Source organism: Scardinius erythrophthalmus, assembly GCF_964197995.2.
Source record: "Scardinius erythrophthalmus genome assembly, chromosome: 12".
In the NCBI taxonomy this organism is placed as follows: Eukaryota; Metazoa; Chordata; class Actinopteri; order Cypriniformes; family Leuciscidae; genus Scardinius; species Scardinius erythrophthalmus.
Window position 1 is genome coordinate 15,238,553 of NC_138232.1, and position 19,393 is coordinate 15,257,945.

General features: G+C 38.1%; 3 protein-coding genes across 10 annotated transcripts; 2 read left to right on the top strand and 1 right to left on the bottom strand.

The window, feature by feature from the left end:
* Nucleotides 1-213: 213 nt before the first annotated feature.
* Nucleotides 214-3,308, top strand: akr1a1b (aldo-keto reductase family 1, member A1b (aldehyde reductase)). Of its 3 annotated transcripts, none has more exons than XM_081380031.1 (9): nt 214-333; nt 978-1,073; nt 1,286-1,405; nt 1,500-1,651; nt 2,162-2,357; nt 2,433-2,632; nt 2,719-2,791; nt 2,875-2,961; nt 3,150-3,308. In XM_081380031.1, the coding sequence occupies exons 2-9, from the start codon at nt 987-989 to the stop codon at nt 3,213-3,215; spliced, it is 981 nt and encodes a 326-aa protein (XP_081236157.1). In that variant the 5' UTR covers nt 214-333; nt 978-986; the 3' UTR covers nt 3,216-3,308. The 3 variants fall into 3 exon arrangements, with proteins under 3 accessions (XP_081236157.1, XP_081236156.1, XP_081236158.1); XM_081380030.1 differs by having other exon boundaries at nt 327-495; XM_081380032.1 differs by lacking the exon at nt 214-333 and adding an exon at nt 703-847.
* Nucleotides 3,309-4,143: 835 nt separating this feature from the next.
* Nucleotides 4,144-10,623, top strand: nasp (nuclear autoantigenic sperm protein (histone-binding)). 6 transcript variants are annotated; one of them, XM_081380939.1, is made up of 15 exons: nt 4,169-4,329; nt 5,041-5,079; nt 5,177-5,290; nt 5,411-5,491; nt 5,560-5,669; nt 5,923-6,507; nt 6,698-6,756; nt 6,863-6,939; nt 7,016-7,089; nt 7,366-7,554; nt 7,685-7,857; nt 8,114-8,182; nt 9,178-9,252; nt 9,613-9,745; nt 10,432-10,623. In XM_081380939.1, exons 1-15 carry the CDS (start codon nt 4,292-4,294, stop codon nt 10,461-10,463), a joined length of 1,848 nt encoding a protein of 615 aa, XP_081237065.1. In that variant the 5' UTR covers nt 4,169-4,291; the 3' UTR covers nt 10,464-10,623. The 6 variants fall into 6 exon arrangements, with proteins under 6 accessions (XP_081237069.1, XP_081237065.1, XP_081237064.1 ...); XM_081380938.1 differs by having other exon boundaries at nt 9,613-9,741; nt 10,428-10,623; XM_081380940.1 differs by lacking the exon at nt 4,169-4,329 and adding an exon at nt 4,484-4,610 and having other exon boundaries at nt 9,613-9,741; nt 10,428-10,623.
* A 1,501-nt stretch (nt 10,624-12,124) lies between these two features.
* On the bottom strand, nt 12,125-19,137 carry ccdc17 (coiled-coil domain containing 17; the record flags this gene model as incomplete). The annotated part of the gene is made up of 13 exons (XM_081379737.1): nt 12,125-12,295; nt 12,597-12,707; nt 12,836-13,058; nt 13,135-13,335; nt 13,457-13,542; nt 14,672-14,847; nt 15,041-15,163; nt 16,321-16,454; nt 16,704-16,799; nt 16,883-17,024; nt 17,908-18,037; nt 18,129-18,182; nt 18,925-19,137. 13 exons carry the CDS (start codon nt 19,135-19,137, stop codon nt 12,170-12,172), a joined length of 1,815 nt encoding a protein of 604 aa, XP_081235863.1. The 3' UTR covers nt 12,125-12,169.
* Nucleotides 19,138-19,393: the final 256 nt, after the last annotated feature.

A 19,393-nucleotide genomic window follows, 5' to 3' on the forward strand; every position in this document is an offset into this window, starting at 1 on the left:
GGTAGTTGACGAAAGATTCACTTAGAATCACTCACATAGAAACACTTGAATGAGTTTTAGATTAATCATATTATTTTTATATAACTAAAATTACATGGGATTTTTTTCTCTCTATCATGTACTGTACATTTATTGACACCTAAACTAGGAAAGGCAAAATGCAAATTTAAAGACTTTCTGTTTGTTGTTATGGAGACTTTTATTTTGGCGGGTGTTTTTAGATGACAGCGAACAGGAAGTAAATACATCAACGTTATGAGAAAATATTTAAAAAAAATTGATCAACCTGGATAGCTTTATAGTGGGGACATTTTCACATCCTATTCATACACAGTAAGTATATGAACCAATAATATTTAAAAAACTATCCCTGACATTCCTTGTGATAAGCCACATGGGACTCTGGTTGACCTGATTTTGCCGAGAGAAATGCAATATTTTCAACGCGCGCTTCGTCTTGTCATTCATTCTCACAAGTTTTACTGTCGAAGAATGGTACGTTAACCAAATGTCTAATGATTTACTGCACTAACTAGAAAATCTGGATGTAACTGTTGTAGAATAATGACTGGGGTGTGCCAGTAATGAATGAAATTGACATGAATCAAACTCCCTTTATATAAAATGCAACTCAAACACATTCTTATTATTAATTGCAAAAAATTTGCAAACCCAAAGTATATGCTTTCCCCAAAATTGCAGTTCAGGGTGTTTTACAATATCCTGCTAGAACTGCTGTGGAAGTCAGCTGACAAGTCAGCAGGATACACTTCCTTTCATTCTGATCCTGAATTTTGAGCATTGCATAGCTAGCATTCATTCACCCTACGCCTTCTGCTGACTTTCTGTGAGTGTTTAGGGTTTGGATTTAATTACTATTACATTAAATCAAAAAGTTAGTATACTAAAGTCTATTCCATGCTTTCTTCTGTTTGAACACTGTTCATATTGTGTTCTTTGTTTTCTTTTCTCTGAAGGCACACAGGATGAGTATGAATGACTTTGCTGTCCTCAGCACTGGGCGAAAGATGCCTCTTGTGGGACTTGGGACATGGAAGAGTGAACCTGGACAGGTGAGTGTATTTAGTACATCAGTTCAGCTGTAATCATGACAGAATTGGAATCTTTAAGATGTTTTAAGGACGAGGGCGAGTTTACCTGGGTATACAGTTCATCATTGATGGATCATTTATTTATATATATATTGTTATTCAATAAATGATTGTGTTTGATTTGAATGTAGAACTTCAATAAGCATTTTGTATGAATATGTTGTCATCTGCAGGTAAAACAGGCAGTCATTTGGGCTTTGCAATCTGGCTATCGGCACATTGACTGTGCTCCCATTTATGCGAATGAGCCAGAGATCGGTGATGCTTTCCAGGAAATGATGGGGCCTGAAAAAGTAGGTCAACTAAGTTGAAAACATGTATGAAATATATCCACACTTACTGTATAAAGGAATCATGTGTGCTTTACAACCTCTGTCCTCTTTCAAGGGAATCAGGCGAGAGGATGTATTCGTGACCTCCAAACTGTGGAACACCAAACACCACCCAGATGATGTGGAGCCATCTCTGTTAAAGACCTTGAAAGACCTGAAGCTGGAGTACCTGGACCTCTACCTCATCCATTGGCCATATGCCTTCCAGTAAGGCCTCGGTTGTGGTGTGGATATATACATATACAATAAACACACATTAAAGATGTGTGTTAATTTAAAAATTAAAGATGATAAAAAAATTATCACAAATTAATTCTTAAAAGAGATTGAAAGGGTGCAAGACTCTGTGAAAGTCTACTGTTGTCTTATCTAGGGTGTCTTGTTTATTGGCAATGTAAACATGTGACATCTTCCTATCTCCTTTGGGGAATGAACTATAAAGTGCTCTTAAAGGGATAGGGAAAATTCCGTCATCATTTACACTCCTTCATGTTGTTCCAAACCTGTATGACTTTCTTTCTTCTGTTTAACACAAAAGAAGATATTTTGAAGAAATCAGATTTCTATTGTAATGTGCGATCTAAATATATAATGGAAGTCAATGGGAACTGAAACTGTTTGAATGCCAGCATATATAATATCTGAATTTTTGGGTGGACTATCCCTTTAATGTCTCTTCTCAGATGCCAGTGTAGTGTTCCTCTTATTTTTGTCCAGACGAGGTGATGCCTCTTTTCCTAGGAAGGAGGATGGGACTTTGCTGTATGATGATATAGACTACAAGCTTACATGGGCTGCTATGGAAAAGCTTGTGGGAAAGGGGCTTGTCAGGGCCATTGGGCTCTCGAACTTCAACAGCAGGCAGATTGATGACATCTTAGCAGTTGCAAGCATCAAACCCACCGTTTTACAGGTCAGAAGAAAATGTGATGTCCTAATTTATTTGGTCTATTATATCAGTTGGTAGAGTAACAATAGTGTTTTGCAGGTGGAGTCCCATCCATACCTTGCCCAGGTTGAGCTGTTGGCTCACTGTCGGGATCGGGGGTTGGTGATGACTGCCTACAGTCCGCTAGGATCTCCTGACCGAGCCTGGAAGCATCCAGAGGAACCTGTGCTGCTGGAGGAACCAGCCATTGCTGCGCTAGCCAAGAAATACAACAAGACTCCTGCGCAAATTATCATCAGGTAAAATCATGTGTTCGCACTAGTTGCCATATTTCATATTTCTTGTCCGAATATTGCATAGTATTTCTTCATTGTTATTTTGGCAGATGGCAAACTCAACGAGGAGTTGTGACTATCCCAAAGAGCATTACACAGTCTCGGATCAAAGAGAACATCCAGGTTTCTGCAAGTTTTTCTTGATTTCTCCACCTCTTTGTTTCTAACCTTGTATTGTAACAATGCACTGCTCTGCTAATTTACAGGTCTTTGATTTTACTCTTGAACCTGAGGAAATTAGTCAAGTGACAGCATTGCACAGAGGCTGGCGTTACATTGTGCCAACCATTACTGTAAGTTATATTACTATAAAGCCACAACATAGCACTACATTTTACAGTAATAAAAAGGTTACTTCAAAAGTAAATCTGATGCTGAATCTGCTGCATTTAAGACTACTTCAACACTATGTATGATTGTACATACTATGTATGCATCTGTTTTTGCATTAAGTGTTGTTGTGTCTTTTTACTTTTTGTAGGTTGATGATAAGCCTGTACCCCGAGATGGAGGACATCCTCACTACCCTTTTAATGACCCCTATTAATGCACTGTTCTGCAAGATTCTGTGCCTTGACACCAATGTCCATTCATTACTCTGTGTACATATAAACACAATAAAAAATTTTGTTACATACTGAAATATGTGCTTGTTTGTTTTTGCCAAGCATGGAATGGAAATTTATGAACAAAGGCTTATTTTAGATGTATTCACAGGTCAGTTTTATGAAACCTGTCAAGAAGAATATGTCTTGATTATTACCCCTAAAAAACAACAAATTGCTATTTTGCATAATGAAAATAATGGGCCACACACAAACACTCGCACACACACTCACACACACACATATATATATGCACCTTCAAGGCTAAATAGTCATTTATTTAGTTATTTATTTCATTTTGACAATATTTGCATGACAATTAAGCATTCTCATTACCACAATGAAAAAAACAAACCTATTTGTCATTACTGCTATGTGAAATCATTGCAAAAACATGGTAGTATTATATGAACCATCTTTATTTTATACTTTTATTGAGATTAAATGGAAATTAAAATAATAATTAATACATTTAGACATCCAGACACATTACAATAAAAAGACTTTGTAAAGAAAGTGTAACCATGACATAATGCTAAATAAAAATCTTATTAGATTGTAAAAAGGAAAGAGAAAAAAAAAATATCTTGGTAAGGTCAGCTGAGAAGTAAAGTTGCTATATAATATTAATATACTAATGTAGTATATATAATAATACTAATAAAATATACTATAACTTATATTTCATTCGCAATAACACTAGGAACGTGCTTTAAGAAAGTGAACAGAGTCTATTTTAATTTCCAGTTGACCTTAAATGCGAAATATAACAAAAAGACTTTTCATTCATCTTGTCCAGTGCCTGTGGCTGTAGCGGCAGCGTAATACGGTTACTTGCCCTTTAAATTTATTCTCCCGCGTTTTTGTGACAGGAGGGTCGTAGTTCAGCGGAAGTACAGCTTGTATCCGTATTTAAAGGCGCCAACAAAGACTAATTCAGGAGCAGCTTCACAAACCTGCCATCTTCACATACATCATCCAATAGTACATTGCGGCGTAGTTTATTTAACGCATTAAGATGCCCGAGGAAACAGCATCTGCTTCAACTGCCGAAAGGTAAACTATCATGTTTAAATTAAGTGCGTTCTCAAACCAGGGAAGTAAACAGATAAGTTAAAAGAAGTCAAAGTGAGAGGTTTTGGCTGGTTTCGTTTGATATAACAAAGCTGCAGCAGCTGCGTCCTTGTCAGGAAAAATGCCTCGCGCTCGTGCTTCAGTTCGCGTTTCTCCCGCACCCGGACATCGTCGCACGCGACGGGATGGCATCACCGTTGATTTCCCGTCGCCGTGTTGTGTTTGGCTGCTTTCTGATGGCGGGAGAAGGATTAATATGAACGGTTAGCTTGTTTATACTCCATAAATGAGGAAACTCCCGCTTTGTTCACGGCCCGTCAGTGAGCTTGGCGCTGCAATGAAATGGCTGCACACGCGCTGAAGTCCATTGTTAAGTTTAAAAGGTGGCGGTAACGACACAAGTAACACTTTAAATTACCCATTTTGGTTATTATACTGACATTTAAACGGTGACGTTAAATGTCATTCATGTCCGCGTGTAGATGTTTGCTCTCTGTCGATTAATACAAGTCGTAGCATCGCGCTAACTCTGGTGCTCCTGCTCCTCCACAGTCCACACGTGAACTTTTTTTTTTTTTTTTTTTTTTTTTTTTTCTCTCAACAAACTTTTGGCGTTTTACCCCCGTTAGAAATAATCTTAAGACGCAATATTTATTTATTGTATGACCCTTTTTATATTGTTTGTCTTTGCAGTATGGGGGTGAAACCTTGCTCCTCAAGCGCTGCAGACAGGTGAGTTGTTATCGGGAATTATTCATTTTATTAAATGCTAATTTCAATAAAGTAACTATTGAGGTTCGTTACACGCACACATTTGTGAACTTTGCAGCTCCGTCGATGTTACTGAGGAAGCAAAGAAGCTGATTGGCACAGGCAACCGGCACTTAGTGATGGGTGATGTTGTGTCGGCAGTCAGTGTCTTCCAGGAGGCTTGTGCCATGCTGTGAGTAGTGAATGGAGAGAAAATCTGTATTATCATGGATAGAGAATGTCATCCGTGCAGTGTATGCCAGATACTAATTATTACAATTATGGTGTGTACATTTTCATCTCCCCCATTAAGAGCTGAGAAGTATGGAGACACTGCAGATGAATGTGGGGAAGCTTTTTTCTTGTGTGGAAAGGCCCTTCTGGAGCTTGCCAGGTATCTGAATTAATTGGCATGTAATGGATTCTTTTTAAACTTTTGCTAACGTTAATAACTCTTTCTAGGATGGAGAATACTGTGCTCGGTAATGCTTTAGAGGGAGTCCCAGAAGAATCCTCTGAAGAGGGCGAGAAACACAATGACTCTAAGATTGAAAGTGCTGACAACTTGGATGGTTTGTATTTTAAGAGCTTTGTTTGTTGGTAAAAACTGATCACTTTGTTTTGTTTTTTCATACATGCTCAAGGCTAGACATCACATCTGCTAAAAAGATGTTTCCAAAGAACCTCCAAATGGACAGTTGTCAAAGTGTTCTGCTCAAGCCAGCATATATTGAAAGAATAAAGCACAATTTAATTTTATTATTCCAATCAAAGTGTATGTTCACTGTAACCTAGAAATTTCCCTCCATTTGTACTATGATTCAGAGAAAACCAGAGATGAGCTTCGAGCACAGGTTTATGATGCCATGTCAGAGGACAACAAAACTCAGTCAGAGGTAAAAACAGAGGCAGGGGAAGGTGAGCAGAAGAATCAAGATCAGAAGGAAGTTGTAGTGCTAAAGGAAGTGGATGCAGCATCACCTAAATCTGAAAAACCAGCTGAACATGTTGAAAAACCTGCTGAAAAGGAGAAACTAGCTGAAGATGGGGCAAAGACTGCTGAAGACAAGGCAAAGACTGCTGAAAAGGAGAAACCAGCTAAAGACGAGGCAAAACCTGCTGAAAAGGAGGAGAAACTAGCTGAAGACAAGGCAGAGACTGCTGAAAAGGAGAAACTAGCTGAAGACAAGGCAGAGACTGCTGAAAAGGAGAAACTAGCTGAAGATAAGGCAAAACCTGCTGAAAAGGAGGAACCTGCTGCTAATGATAAGTCAAATGGTGCAGATGAAGGTGCTTCTAAGAAGGAAGATGTCACTGTGTCAAACATGGTAACCGAGAAGGCTAAAAATGATGAAGAGGAGAAAAATGGAAATGAAGATACTGAAGAACCCATGGAAGAGGATGGTGGAGGTAGTGAAGTGTGGTAGTCTGGGGAGCACAAGATTTTAGTATTTAAGGACTTTTTCACCTGGTGAATCTACTTCTAAATGCTAGTGGATCCACAGAATATTTAGATTAAGCTGCAGCAATTCTGATGGTGTGCATGGTGATGGGCATCACATTAAATCATTGGTGATGAGTTAGCGTATTTTTGTTTCAGATGACGACGACGATGATGATGACGACGATGAGGATGGTGAGGGTGACACAAAGGATAAGGTTTGTAAATTGATTTATTTTATTTATTATTTTTTTATTATTTTTTTTTTTATCCCTCTCCACCCTTTATTGATTTAGTGGCTTATTTGTGTCCTTGTGTTTTTAGGAAAGTGAGGAGGATGAAGTTGGCAACCTGCAGTTAGCCTGGGAGATGCTTGAGGTCGCAAAGGTGATTTATAAAAGGTATGTCTGTACTTCTAGTGATTGACTGCACTTGATCAAACTCCTTTCAAAACACTGGTTTTTATTCTGTTTGTAGAAAAGACTGCAAAGAAGATCAGCTAATGGCAGCACAAATTTACCTGAAACTTGGAGAAGTTGGAGCTGAATCAGGTGTGTATGTAGAGAGAGTAGCTGACAGTATTTAAGGACCCTTTTGGATTCCACAAGCCACCATTTAAAATTGAAAAATTAAGTCAAGTGTATTTGTATAGCGCTTTTCACAATACAGATTAAAGCAGCTTCACAGTATTAAAATAATACAACAAGGTTTGTTTCTAATGGAATTTATTGATTGATAAAATTAAAATGAAATATCCCCAACTGAGCAAGCCAAAGGCAACAGTTAAACTTCATTTGACACTTAATCTCTCCACTTGATTCATGTAGGTAACTACAGCCAGGCTCTGGAGGACTTCAATGAGTGTTTAACCTTGCAGCTGAAACACCTTCCCTCTCATAGTCGTCTTTTGGCTGAGACTCATTACCAGTTGGGCACAACTTACAGTTACACAGCCCAGTACAGCCAAGCCATCGAGCACTTCTCCAAATCTATCAAAGTCATCGAGAGCCGTCTTGGTAGGAATGTTTTTACAGTGGGCTTTTGCTGGTCCTCATTCCGTTTTAACTGAAGGTCTGCTTGCTGATAACATGTTGCCATGAACAAGCACAGTGCACTTAATTGATTACCACATCCCTGTTCCTCCAGCTATGCTTCAGGAAGTGATAGACAAGGCAGAAGGTGCAGAGGCAGCAAAGGAGGAGAAGACTGAGCTTGATGAGTTGAAACAGTTACTACCAGAAATTACTGAGAAGATTGAAGATGCTAAGGAGGGCCAGAGGACTGCTCCTATGGCTTCTGAGGCCATCCATCAGACCCTTGTGAGTTGCTTCATGCACTTGCGCTATTGCCCTAATGCATATTTTTCAATGGCTGGTTCATTTCTGAATTCAATATCAGCTTGTATTCTTTGCCCAGTTCAGATAATTTAACTTTCCCTATACTCCATATGATACTGATATAGCATGCATCCCTAGTGTTGCTCTTAGTATGAAGGAAAAAAAAATTCAAGCAGAGATGCTGTAAAAATGGCTAAAGTTAAGAAGCTCCATATAGTTTGGAACTTGTTTGTTACAGGCAGGGGCATCCACTTCATCTGCTTTCCCAGCTGCAAATGGTGACCCGTCTTCGTCTACCGCTAGTCAGGTGTGTTGATGCTTTATGTACCTCCTGTGCATGGGTATTTAGACATAACCAACTGTTTATGTGAACCTTGTGTATTAGAGCAATAAGACTCAAAAGAAATTAGTCCATTAACCAGGTGCTGTTTAGCAGGCTTTTAAGTGCCTGTGCTCTTCGGGCAATTTAATTGTCCATGATCAAAATTCTTGATCTTCCACACCCTTGTGGCCGATCGAGTGTGAATTCTGTTAAAAAAAGAATTGGGTTATGCCTTTTGCTTTAATGCTGTCTTGAGTAAATTCTACTTTTTCCAGTACCTGAGCCACAGGTGTCAGAACACTGGGAGGTGGCAGTTTTGTTCTTGAGGAACGCAGTATGCTGTTCAGGTGGCAAATTAAATTGGATGTTGAAACTCTTAGCTGTGCAAATTATCAAACTCTTACACTCGTTACAAATTACTTTTTTTTTTTTTTGAAAAGCCCAGACGCAGACATTTTTCCTATTCAGTGAATGAGTATTCACTTTTTTTTTTTTTTTTTAACGCATGTCTGACAAACTATATTTTGTACAGATTTCCTTTGTTTTGGCATGCATTTAGTTTTTTGTTTTTTAAACCCAGAGAAAAACGTTGGATTATGCAACAGACATGCAACTCATTGCCTTCATATGCAGTTAAACCATCAGAATCACCTTTTTCATGCTGTTGCCGGTGGCTTTAAGTTCAACACAAATTGGCCAATAAATATCAACGGCCGACACATCGGTGCATCTCTAATTTATACCTGTATATTACTATGCTGCACCCACATTGGACCATATAGGGGGTGATTTCAGACACATTCAGGGACATATACATGCTTATGATGTAAGAAATTTGATATCAAGATTTTAAAGATATGGTTTTCTTAGTGCTGTCAAATTAAAAGCTGATTTGGACACTTATCAGCCAGTGCTTATAACTTAATTGCCAAATATAACCACCAAAATTGCGTACCCTTAAAATGCCTGATTTATTTCAGATTCCTGTGAAGCCAGCTGATGGTGCGTCTTCGTCAAAATCTGCATCTGATATTTCTCACCTTATCCGCAAAAAGGTTAGTATCCATCCACTGCAATTTGCTTCTACCTTTTGCAGTAGAGGTGGACAAACTAGCACGATTAAAGCGCATTAACTGGATTGCATGAGTAGTCTGCCCTTGAAGGAGCATCTGCTTTGCTACCTTCCCTTTGCTGATTTCAATTATGCATGTTGGATCATGAGCTGAATTTTCCAACTACATGAGATTTGGTGTTGCTCGGTGTTTGTGGTGACTGTGCTTCAATATTGTGGCTTGGCATATTGTAGTTCTGGCATGGTTTTGAAGTGACCATGTATGCTTGAGTAGCATGTAGAGAATAGGTATTTGGCGCAAAAAAATAAAGTACGTGTTCTGTCCTGCTTTGTTCCTGCACAGAGGAAACCAGACGAGGAGAGTCCAAAAAAGGACAGTGATGCTAAAAAGACAAAACAGGAGACCTCAGTTAATGGCAGTGATGACTCCGCCCACAACGGCAATGGAGTCCAGGAGAAAATGGAGCAGGAGGCGAGTTGATAGGCTTGCTGTTTCCTATAAGAGGGTCACAGGGCTTGACCATAAGGAATGTTCGATGGCCTGGGGGCCAGTGTGAAAGATGCTCTGGACAGTGGACAGAAACTGTCACTGCTGCATCAAAGTTGATCATTTCACACATTTAAGTCTTGTCAATTTTTATATAAAGTGATTTAAGCCATTCATACTTAAGACGCGAAAGAACTATTCTATACTCACAATGTAATGGTTTGTCTGTGAGCTTGTACAACAAATGCAAGTTCTCCTTTGCAACTTGTGCTCTGCTCTTGACTGCTTACTGTAGCATTAAGAGTCTGTGTACGTTTAATACAGTGAAGATTGTGCAGTGTTTGTTTGTACACTGATTACATACAATTTCTATAGTAGGCTGTTTCTTACCTGTATACTACCTACCTGGAAAAATGGAGTTGTAATCTTATTTAATAGAATACAAAATTACAAGTCAAAAACAAACTTCAGGACTAATTCATCTGGGTGCATAATTTACTCATGGACACTTACTAGTGAAGTCCTGTGTCTGAGGATGTTCAATTCTTTATCTTGCATTTAATGTGTTGGTTGGAGAATTGCCTTGGGTTTTAACTTTGAGCAACATCAATTTAGTGCCTAAACCTTTTTTCCTTCTAATGTTTTTTTTTCTTTTCTCTTTTCTCTTGTAGTCAGCCAATTCTTCCTCTGTGGAGACCTCGGCGTGATGGACTTCCTCTGACCTCTTACCTTCCAACCAGCAGAGCATGCCTGCATCATATACTCTCCATGAACAACTTGTCTCTGTTCTGTAAATAACCAGTTTTCTTTGTCCAATTTTTGTATAATTGTAGTAAACTTTCAATAAAGGATATTTGCATATGCGAACATGTGGGCTCTTAATACTTTACCCTGTTTTTTTTATTTTTATAAAGAATGTTCTGCTCTAAATACAACCAGAGTTCCAATGGAATCAGAAATTAATTGCAATGAACTCCTCAACAGTTAAATGATATTAGCTAAGATATATATATAAAAAAAAAAACTCTGAGTCGTAGGGCGATGCTGGTGTGTGTGGTCATAGAAAATTTTAACATTTTAAAGACGTGGCACTGTGCGGCGATTCTCTAGATGTGCAACCCTTTTTGTTATTTTGCTAATGTTTGAGGCTCCTTTTAGAGGAAGGGCTGATAGTGATGCCAGTGCTGCATGTAATTTACATAGAGACATTTATGAATCATAACTCGGCAAATTGTCTAGTGTGTTGAAATGCATTATCTGCCATGGGATTTTCACCTGCATTTGGTGGGTTATACAGGTGTTCATTTCAAACCCTGCACACAGGGGTTAGACAATGAAACTGGCCAATATAGTGGAGGTTTGAATTTGCACAGCTGTAAATAAAATGATGCAATCCACTCCATATAATGGGAGATAAAGAGTTCAAAAGAAGGCAAATTGTTGGTGCGCGTTTTGCTGGCTCATCTGTGACCAGGACAGCAGTCTTTGTGGTGTATCGAGACTATGGTATCCAGGGTAATGTCGGCATACCCCCACGTAGGACGAACCACATCCAACAGGAGTAACTCAACACAAGAGGAAGCTGTCTGTAAGTGGTGTCCAGGTATTAGCCTGGATTGTATCCAAAAAAACAAAACCACAGCTGCCCAACTCACTGCAGAATTAAATGCACACATTGACTCCCCAGTTTCCACCAAAACTGTTCATTAGGAGCTCAACAGAGTCGATATTCCTGGTCGGGCTAATCTTTTAGTCACATGTTGGGCTGCAGTGTAATGGCATTCGCCGCTATGCTTGATGGTCGTGTCACTGACAAGAACTTCCAAACCATTCTGGAGGACCATGTGCACCTAATGGTTCAAACATTGTACCATTGTACGTGTGTATCAGCATGATAATGCACCAATACACACAGCAAGACTTGTGACAGAAAGGTTTGATGAACATGAAAGTGAAGTTCTCCCACGGTCACCAGATCTTGATATTATTGAGCCACTTTGGGGTGTTTTCCAGGAGCGAGTCAGGAAACATTTTCTCCATCAGCATCACATAATGACCTGGCCTCAGTTCTGGAAAAAGAATGGCTCAAAGTCCCTCTGGCCACTTTGGAGGACTATCTGTCATTCTCAAGACAGATTGGTGCTGTATTGGCTGTAAAAGGAGGCCCTACACCATACTAATAAATGATTGTGTTCTAAAACCAGGTGTTTCAGTTTCATTGTCCAACCCCTGTGTATGCATAATTGTTTCTAGATCAGTGTGATGCCAAAAAGCACAAATGTACACAAGTAAATGAAACGTGATTTAAAAATGCAATAATTCGTAACACGTGTGATCTGTTTATACTCACTTGAAATACAATTTGTGTGAAGTTACAGCAGACTTTATTTGTACAGTAATCAATTCAAGTCATTCAAATATAATTGGACTCCTCTACATGATCTGTCTGTGGCAGTGATGAAGGTAATGGATTGGTTGACGGTTGTAATGTGTGAGATGGTTCTTGCGTGGCCAGGATTGCAGATGTGTTTGAGACCACCTAAACAAGACACATTTATTAAGCTGTAGGCCCAAACTCGGTCCTGGAGGGCCACTGTCCTGCAGAGTTTAGCTCCAACTTGCCTCAACACACCTGTCTGGACGTTTCTAGTATGCCTAGTAAGACCTTGATTAGCTGTCCAGGTGTGTTTAATAGGAGTTGGAGCTGAACTCTGCAGGACAGCGGCCCTCCAGAAGCAGGATTGGACACCCCTGCTGTATAGGCTCGTCAAAACATTTCTAAGCTTTGCTATTAAAAAGCATCTTTAGATAGGAAATATCTTGATAAACATTTTGCATACCATTGGCGGATATTTGTATTGGTTGGTGTTGTTGATGTCAATCTTTGCAAGAGTCTGTACATCTCCATGACAAGCGTTTGCTACCCGAAGACAGAGTTCCATGTTACCCAGCTTAGAAAGAAATAAAGAGTTTAGTCTGATTTAATAGAGTAAATTAGAGCTCTATGGGCATTTAACCTAGACTAAAGACTTCAACAGTCTAATGAGTCTCTTAAGTTCTTAATATTTGGTGAACATACTTGTGGCACAGAATTCAGCTGAACTGGACTTAGGGACGCTTGAACTGGGAGAGAGCGGAAGGGAAGCCTCCAGTGACCGCTGTGCACCTGGTTGTGCTCGTCAAAAAGTTCAAGTTTAGCCCAGCCACAAGTAACCAAGTCCTTAGTTTCATAGTTGTACAAATGAAGACCTCTAGAAGTCTGAATCTCCAAGACCAAAGTGAGATTTGGAGATGGTTGTACTCTGAAATGAAGCACAAATTCAATCATGTAAACATATATCCACTCGGTTGTCCATATTTATGTCTGAACCAAACTACCTTGGCACAGGCTGTTTAACAGCCAGTACGGCATAGTTTCCAGGACTCTTGGTGGAGAGTAATGGTTGGCACTGCACAGGTGGCATTGGGGTGGTCTGTCCCAACTTCTCCCCATTACAGTATAACCCTTCCAATAAGCGCACTGATCTCAAAGTAGCTTCTAAACCCATCACCAGGTCATAGAAGATCACAAAGCCAGCCCTACACACACATTCAGACAATCGCAAGATTTAAATCATATCGTAATGCATTTAGTGTTACGTGCATTCATCTATAGGGACTAAATAAGAAAAGAAAAAAGTAACCAGAAAATTTGTCTTACACAGGATCATAAGGAGCTGGACCAAGAGGTTCCATTGGATCAGTTACATGGGAACCCATCAATGAATGCTGTTTTGAACTCTGATCCTGCAATATGGGTAAAAACAAAATGGTAACACTTTATTTTACTGTGTCCTTTAGGTTACATGTACTTACCATAGTAATAAGAGTAAATTATGCATAATTACATGCAATTAACCCTCAACCAAATCCTAATCCTACCCTAACCCTATAAGTACATGTTGTTAATTATTATTACTCAGTACTTAAATATATAATTACACTGTAACAATGACACCTTAAAATAAAGTGTAACAAACAAAATATATACACTACCATTCAAAAGTTTGGGGTCTGTAAGATTTTTTAATTCTTTAGTGAGGATGCATTAAATTGATTTTTTTTTAAATGTGTACATTTGTATATCCTTACAAAATATTTCTATTTTAAATAAATGCTATTCTTTAGACCTTTCTATTGCTAAAAAAATATGGAAAAAATGTAAACATTGATTATAAGAACTGTTCATTTGAATGGATTCTGAAGGAACATGTGACACTGTAGATATTCAGCTTTGCTATCAGAAGAATAAACCACATATTACATACATCATACACTAATATAATAACTATATAATATACAGTACATTACACTAATGTTAAAATAGAAAACAGTAAATAATATTTCATGATATTACTGTTTTTACTGTATTTTTGATCAAATAAATGCAGCTGTGATGGGAGCGTAACAGATCTTTCAAAATCTACTGACCCCAAACTTTTGAATGGTAATTATCATTAGAAATGAACAATATATTGGTACCACATTGGTCATTGGCTGATATGAGATATGTTTATTATTGGATACTGCCATCATCTACCTCTCACCTAAACTTAATCTTTAAAAACACTCATATTTTAATAGCATTGCTAAATGGAATCTTTAGCGGATTTCAAAATGAATATCATTTTTTCATTCTATATTTACTGTTGTGATGCCTAAATTTACTTGCAGCATTTAAAACAGCTCATTTACTTATTTAGATTTATTTAATACAATATACAGTTTTAATATCAGCCATTCATCGGTTATAGACATACCATTAAAATAGAATCAGACAGAATTCCGAGGTTCTTAAATATCACATTAACTCAACATACATTACGTTATCTGTCAGTAACACAATGAATTAAGCTTTGGCTAACTGTCAGCCCACCAGTGTCAGAGCAGAGTGTGAGTGGGCCATAGGAGATCCAGGAAACATAGGCAGGGGAGGCTGAGGATGGGGTGGTCTTCTGTCTCGCCCCTTGTCTATTTCTCTTTTTAGAAAGGCGATCTCAGCTTGGAGGCTTGCCATTTGATGGATGTGGTCCTTCTGGATATCAATGAGCCCTGATCGATATAATATCAAATATTCAAATAATGTATTTAAGTATTCAGATATGTTTAAAATATTCAAACAATATAAAATATGAATATACTTTTAGTGCATAGTATAAGCATACAAATTAGAACACATACAAAATTTACATGTATTCTATGAAAAGTTTCACATCATTTTTTATCATGTGAGGAACAGAGATACCGTGTTCTCCTTTGTGCCTCTCCCTGGCCAGCTGGATTCTGAAGATTTCCTCCTCAAGCTTTTGGTTCTCCTGCTCCACAGCAAGAACATCAGGGTCCAACACTCTGTGAGGAGACTTCATCCCTGGTTGGGACAGAAACGAGAAATGACCCTGGGGCTTGAAAGCATAGTGTACTGTACAATAAAGTATGCGGACATTTAAGCCACACTTAAAAATCTATTAATGTAATAGCATTAGATTATAAAATATAATACACTGTTCAAAATTAAATGAAGTTCCAAGAGTAGGTTCAGGAGGAGCCTAAACATTCAGTCCTGTCAATCATGAGCATATTTAAGCAGCGGTCTCTGCGCTTCCTCCCCATCTCCTCCTCTATTTCTCTTATTCTTCCTCTGCACAGTAGTTATAAGCTCAGGGATCGAGCCTCCTTTGAGGACAGCAAGCCAAGTTCGTTTACCATTAACTAAACTATTTGTACTCTTAACAGTTGAAAAACCAACATTGCCGTTCAAAAGTTTGGGGTTAGTAAGATTTTTTAGTGTTCTTGAAATAAGTCTCACGCTTACCAAGACTGCATTTATCTGATCAAAAATACGGTAAAATAATAATATTGTGAAATATTATTGCAATTTAACAGAACTATTTTCTATTTTAATGTATTTTTTAATGTAATTTATTCCTGTGATGGAAAAAAAAATTGGCAGCCATTATTCCAGTCTTCGCTGTAAATCATTCTAATATGCTGATTTGGTGCTCAATAAACATTTAATATTATTATCAATGTTGAAAACAGATGTTCTGCTTAATCTTTTATGTTGGAATTGTGATAGCTTTTTTTAGGATTCTTTGATGAATAGAAAGTTCAAAAGAACAATATTTATTTAAAATATAAATCTTTTGTAACCGTGTAAATGTCTTTTACTGATCAATTTAATGCATCCCTGCTATATAAAAGTATAAATTGAAGAGTTCAGGTGCAAAAGCCTCTAAGTGTCATCTGAAATTTTCTTCTAGAATTATCATTTTTATCAAGCCAGTAGTAAGTTCAGTAATTTCACTTAAATGGCAATAAAAATGACCTATTAGTTGTCATTTAAGTGAAATTACTGAACTTAAATATATGAGATTGATAAAAATTATCATTCTAGAAGAAAATTTCAGATGGCACTTAGGATTTTACATCTGAACTCTTCAATTGCTTACAAAAACATACTTTTGAACGGTAGTGTAAGTGTCCAAATACTATTTGCAGCCACAGTTCATTGTCTTTACTACTCACTTCTTCCTTTTGTCTTGCCGTCAGCTCTAGGTCTTGCCTGCTCCAGTGTAAGAGCTTCTGCTTGAAGGTCATGCATGTGGGCCAGAACCTCTGGATCAGAACCACCAGACTGCATGTATGCCAGACGCAAAGCTCTGTTACAAAAAGAAATCCACCACAGTGCTAGTGTGTTGTTCGGAATGGTTGCTAACTTGCTAAGATGGCACTTAAATGGTTGTATTGGGTGACTGCTAGGCAGTTAAGTGATTTCTAGGTTGCTTAGGGTTTTTCAGTTCATAACTGGCCACAGTCAATATTATTGTCCCTAGATATGGTTTGTATATGCAAGTAAATGTTTTTCTCACTTCTTTTATCATGCAAAAAACGTGAGTTAAAAAAAAGACCTTATCTGAGCGGAGAGGGGCCCGTCCACAGAACAGATCAAGACATGGGTCTTCTTTTCCTCTGGTGGGTTAGATTGGACTTCATTTGGATTAAACCTACAATATCAGCACAGTATAAACATGCAAGTGATTGCTAGCTTCTTGGAACACTTGGTTTCCCCCCACCAACTCTCTCTTACCCCTTCATTGAGTTGATGTGAGAGCTGAGCTGATGCAGCACCTCCTCGTTCCTCTGTTCCTGGCTCCTCAGCTCCTGCAGCACTTCCTCTAGATGAGCCGTCCTCTCCCGCCCTCCCAGCTCGGCAAGCCTCTGTTCGATATCTGGGATAAACACATCATCAATAGTGCAGAACAAATTAACATGTTCATAACTGTGTTCTATTTTAATTTTAAAATGCACATCATCATGTGATGGCAAAGCTTCCACAGTCTTCACTGTCACACGATCCTTCAGAAATCATTCTGATATACTGATTTCGGCACAAATGGAACCCCATAGTGCAGAACAAATGACCGGTAGGTGTGTTCGACTTGAAGCTGCGCTGCTCAGACCACATTAGTTGCCACCATGGCGAGTGATAAAAATGCGTTCCAGAAATCCGTATTTAACCTCAGAACGATCTCAAAGTAAAATGAAGTGCTAAAGTCTGATTTTGTGGTGGCTGCTTTAAGATTAAATGATTAGCCTATTAGCTAATCTTAATTCAAGTGATGAAGGATTCTGTAAGTCTGACAGTAACCAATGCTGAGGTTAACCCTGCCTGGTTTAAATGTTTGGAAATGAGTAACAGTTAAAAACTTTGGTTACACTTTACTTTAAGGTGTCATTATTACATATTAATTATATATGTAAATATGTGTCAATGCTTTTGCGTTCCCTTGCAACAACGTTTGCGTTCCGCCAAGAAACTGCGTTCGCTCTCAAAGTTTCTCGGGGAAACGCAAAACGGATACGAAAGAACGCAAAAACATTTTTTTTTCATGATGTCCCTTTAGGGGCTCCGTACCTTTCAGTAAACAGTTTTGAAAAGTACCATTTTTGCCTTAGTGTGGAGAACATTTGAATAATCTAAAGAACTTTTTTCATAAAGAACCTCGTGCAATGGGATGATTCCATGGATGTTAGAGGTTCTTCATGAAAGCATAAGAATCTTTATTTTAAGAGTGTAGCTTTCTTTTAACAAATACTTCCCAACATTCCTACCCTCTCTCTCCTTCTCCAGCTGATGGTTGCGTGCCCTGATCTCAGCCAGTCTCTGCTCATGATCTTTATATAAGTCAAGAGCCCTCTGTTCATCAGCCTTCTGCTGGAGTGAGCCCTGCTCCTCAGAGACCTGAAGGACACTTACACAATGTCCAATACCGATAATACAAACACTATTCACAATCTAAACAGATTTAAAGAGCTAAGCATATGAAACTGACCTCTGTCTGTCTTCTGGGCTGGTTGTGTTCAAATGAGATCCTGAGTTTTCGAAACTAAAACAGAAGATCATCAGATGCTGCGTAAAACCTCTTTGAACTTGAGATTTAGTATCTTTGCATGTGGTCCTGTACCTCTTCAGTGAGTTTGTTTAGAGCAGTATTTCCCTGTGAACTCTCTCTCTGATCCACTTGCCAGTTTCTCTGTTCTTTCAACTGGCCAATGGAACAAGCAAACATACAGTATTACTTGTGCTACTGTTCAAAAGTTGTTTTTAATTATTATTTAAAAAATTACAATATAACTATTTAAATTAAAATGTTAAATAACTGTTAATTTTCCCCCCTAATTTTTAAAATTATAATATGAAATTTATTTCAAATGTATTCCTGTGATGGCAAAGCTGAATTTTCAGCAGTCTATAATGGTCAGTGTCACATGATTCTTCAGAAATCGTTCTATTATGCTAATTTGGTGGTCAAGAAAAATGTCTTATCAATCTTGGACAGAACAGTTGTGCTGCTTGTGAAAACTGATTTTTTTTTCAGGATTCTTTGATGAACAGAAAACTCAAAAGAACAGCATAAGTTACAATGTAACGCATCCTTTCAAATTTAAGTATTTCTTTCTTTCATAAAAATCTTGACCCAAAACTTTTGAACAGTAGTGTATAAAGGGATATAATGGTATAATGAAATGGAAAACAATATAGAATTGTTTATTCAAATTATATATATATAGTAAATAAATTAACTGCAGTTTTTTGTCGTTGGACTAATTAAGTAATATTCAACTTACAACAATCAAATCAGGTGTCCTTGCCCTTTTGGGATGCACCATCTTCAGAGCTGCGTTTTCTGTTTGTGTGAATCCCCTCTGTCCTCTCCACAGAGCTATTGGATCTTTTAAATCCGTACCAATGCAGAATTTGGCCTTGTGTTTATCCAAGAGTCCAGCAGAATGAAATTCCATGTTACAATTCTGACAAATTAACTGCCCCAAACCTTCCATTCCTCCAACAATTACTCCCTATTTAAACTTGAAACAAAATCTAGACCACAAATAAATAGGAATACACTTATGTTGGAACCTGGAACGTCTGCCTCAAGTTACATGTACTGGATTTGTTGACTGAAGTTTTGTTTGTTGGTTACAATCACCTTGGAGAAAGGGGAGTGGTGAAGAATGGAAGTTAAGAGCAAGAGGAATCAAACCCTTTAAGCGAATTATTTTTGATCTTTTCCATGCATATTTTAAATATTACCAT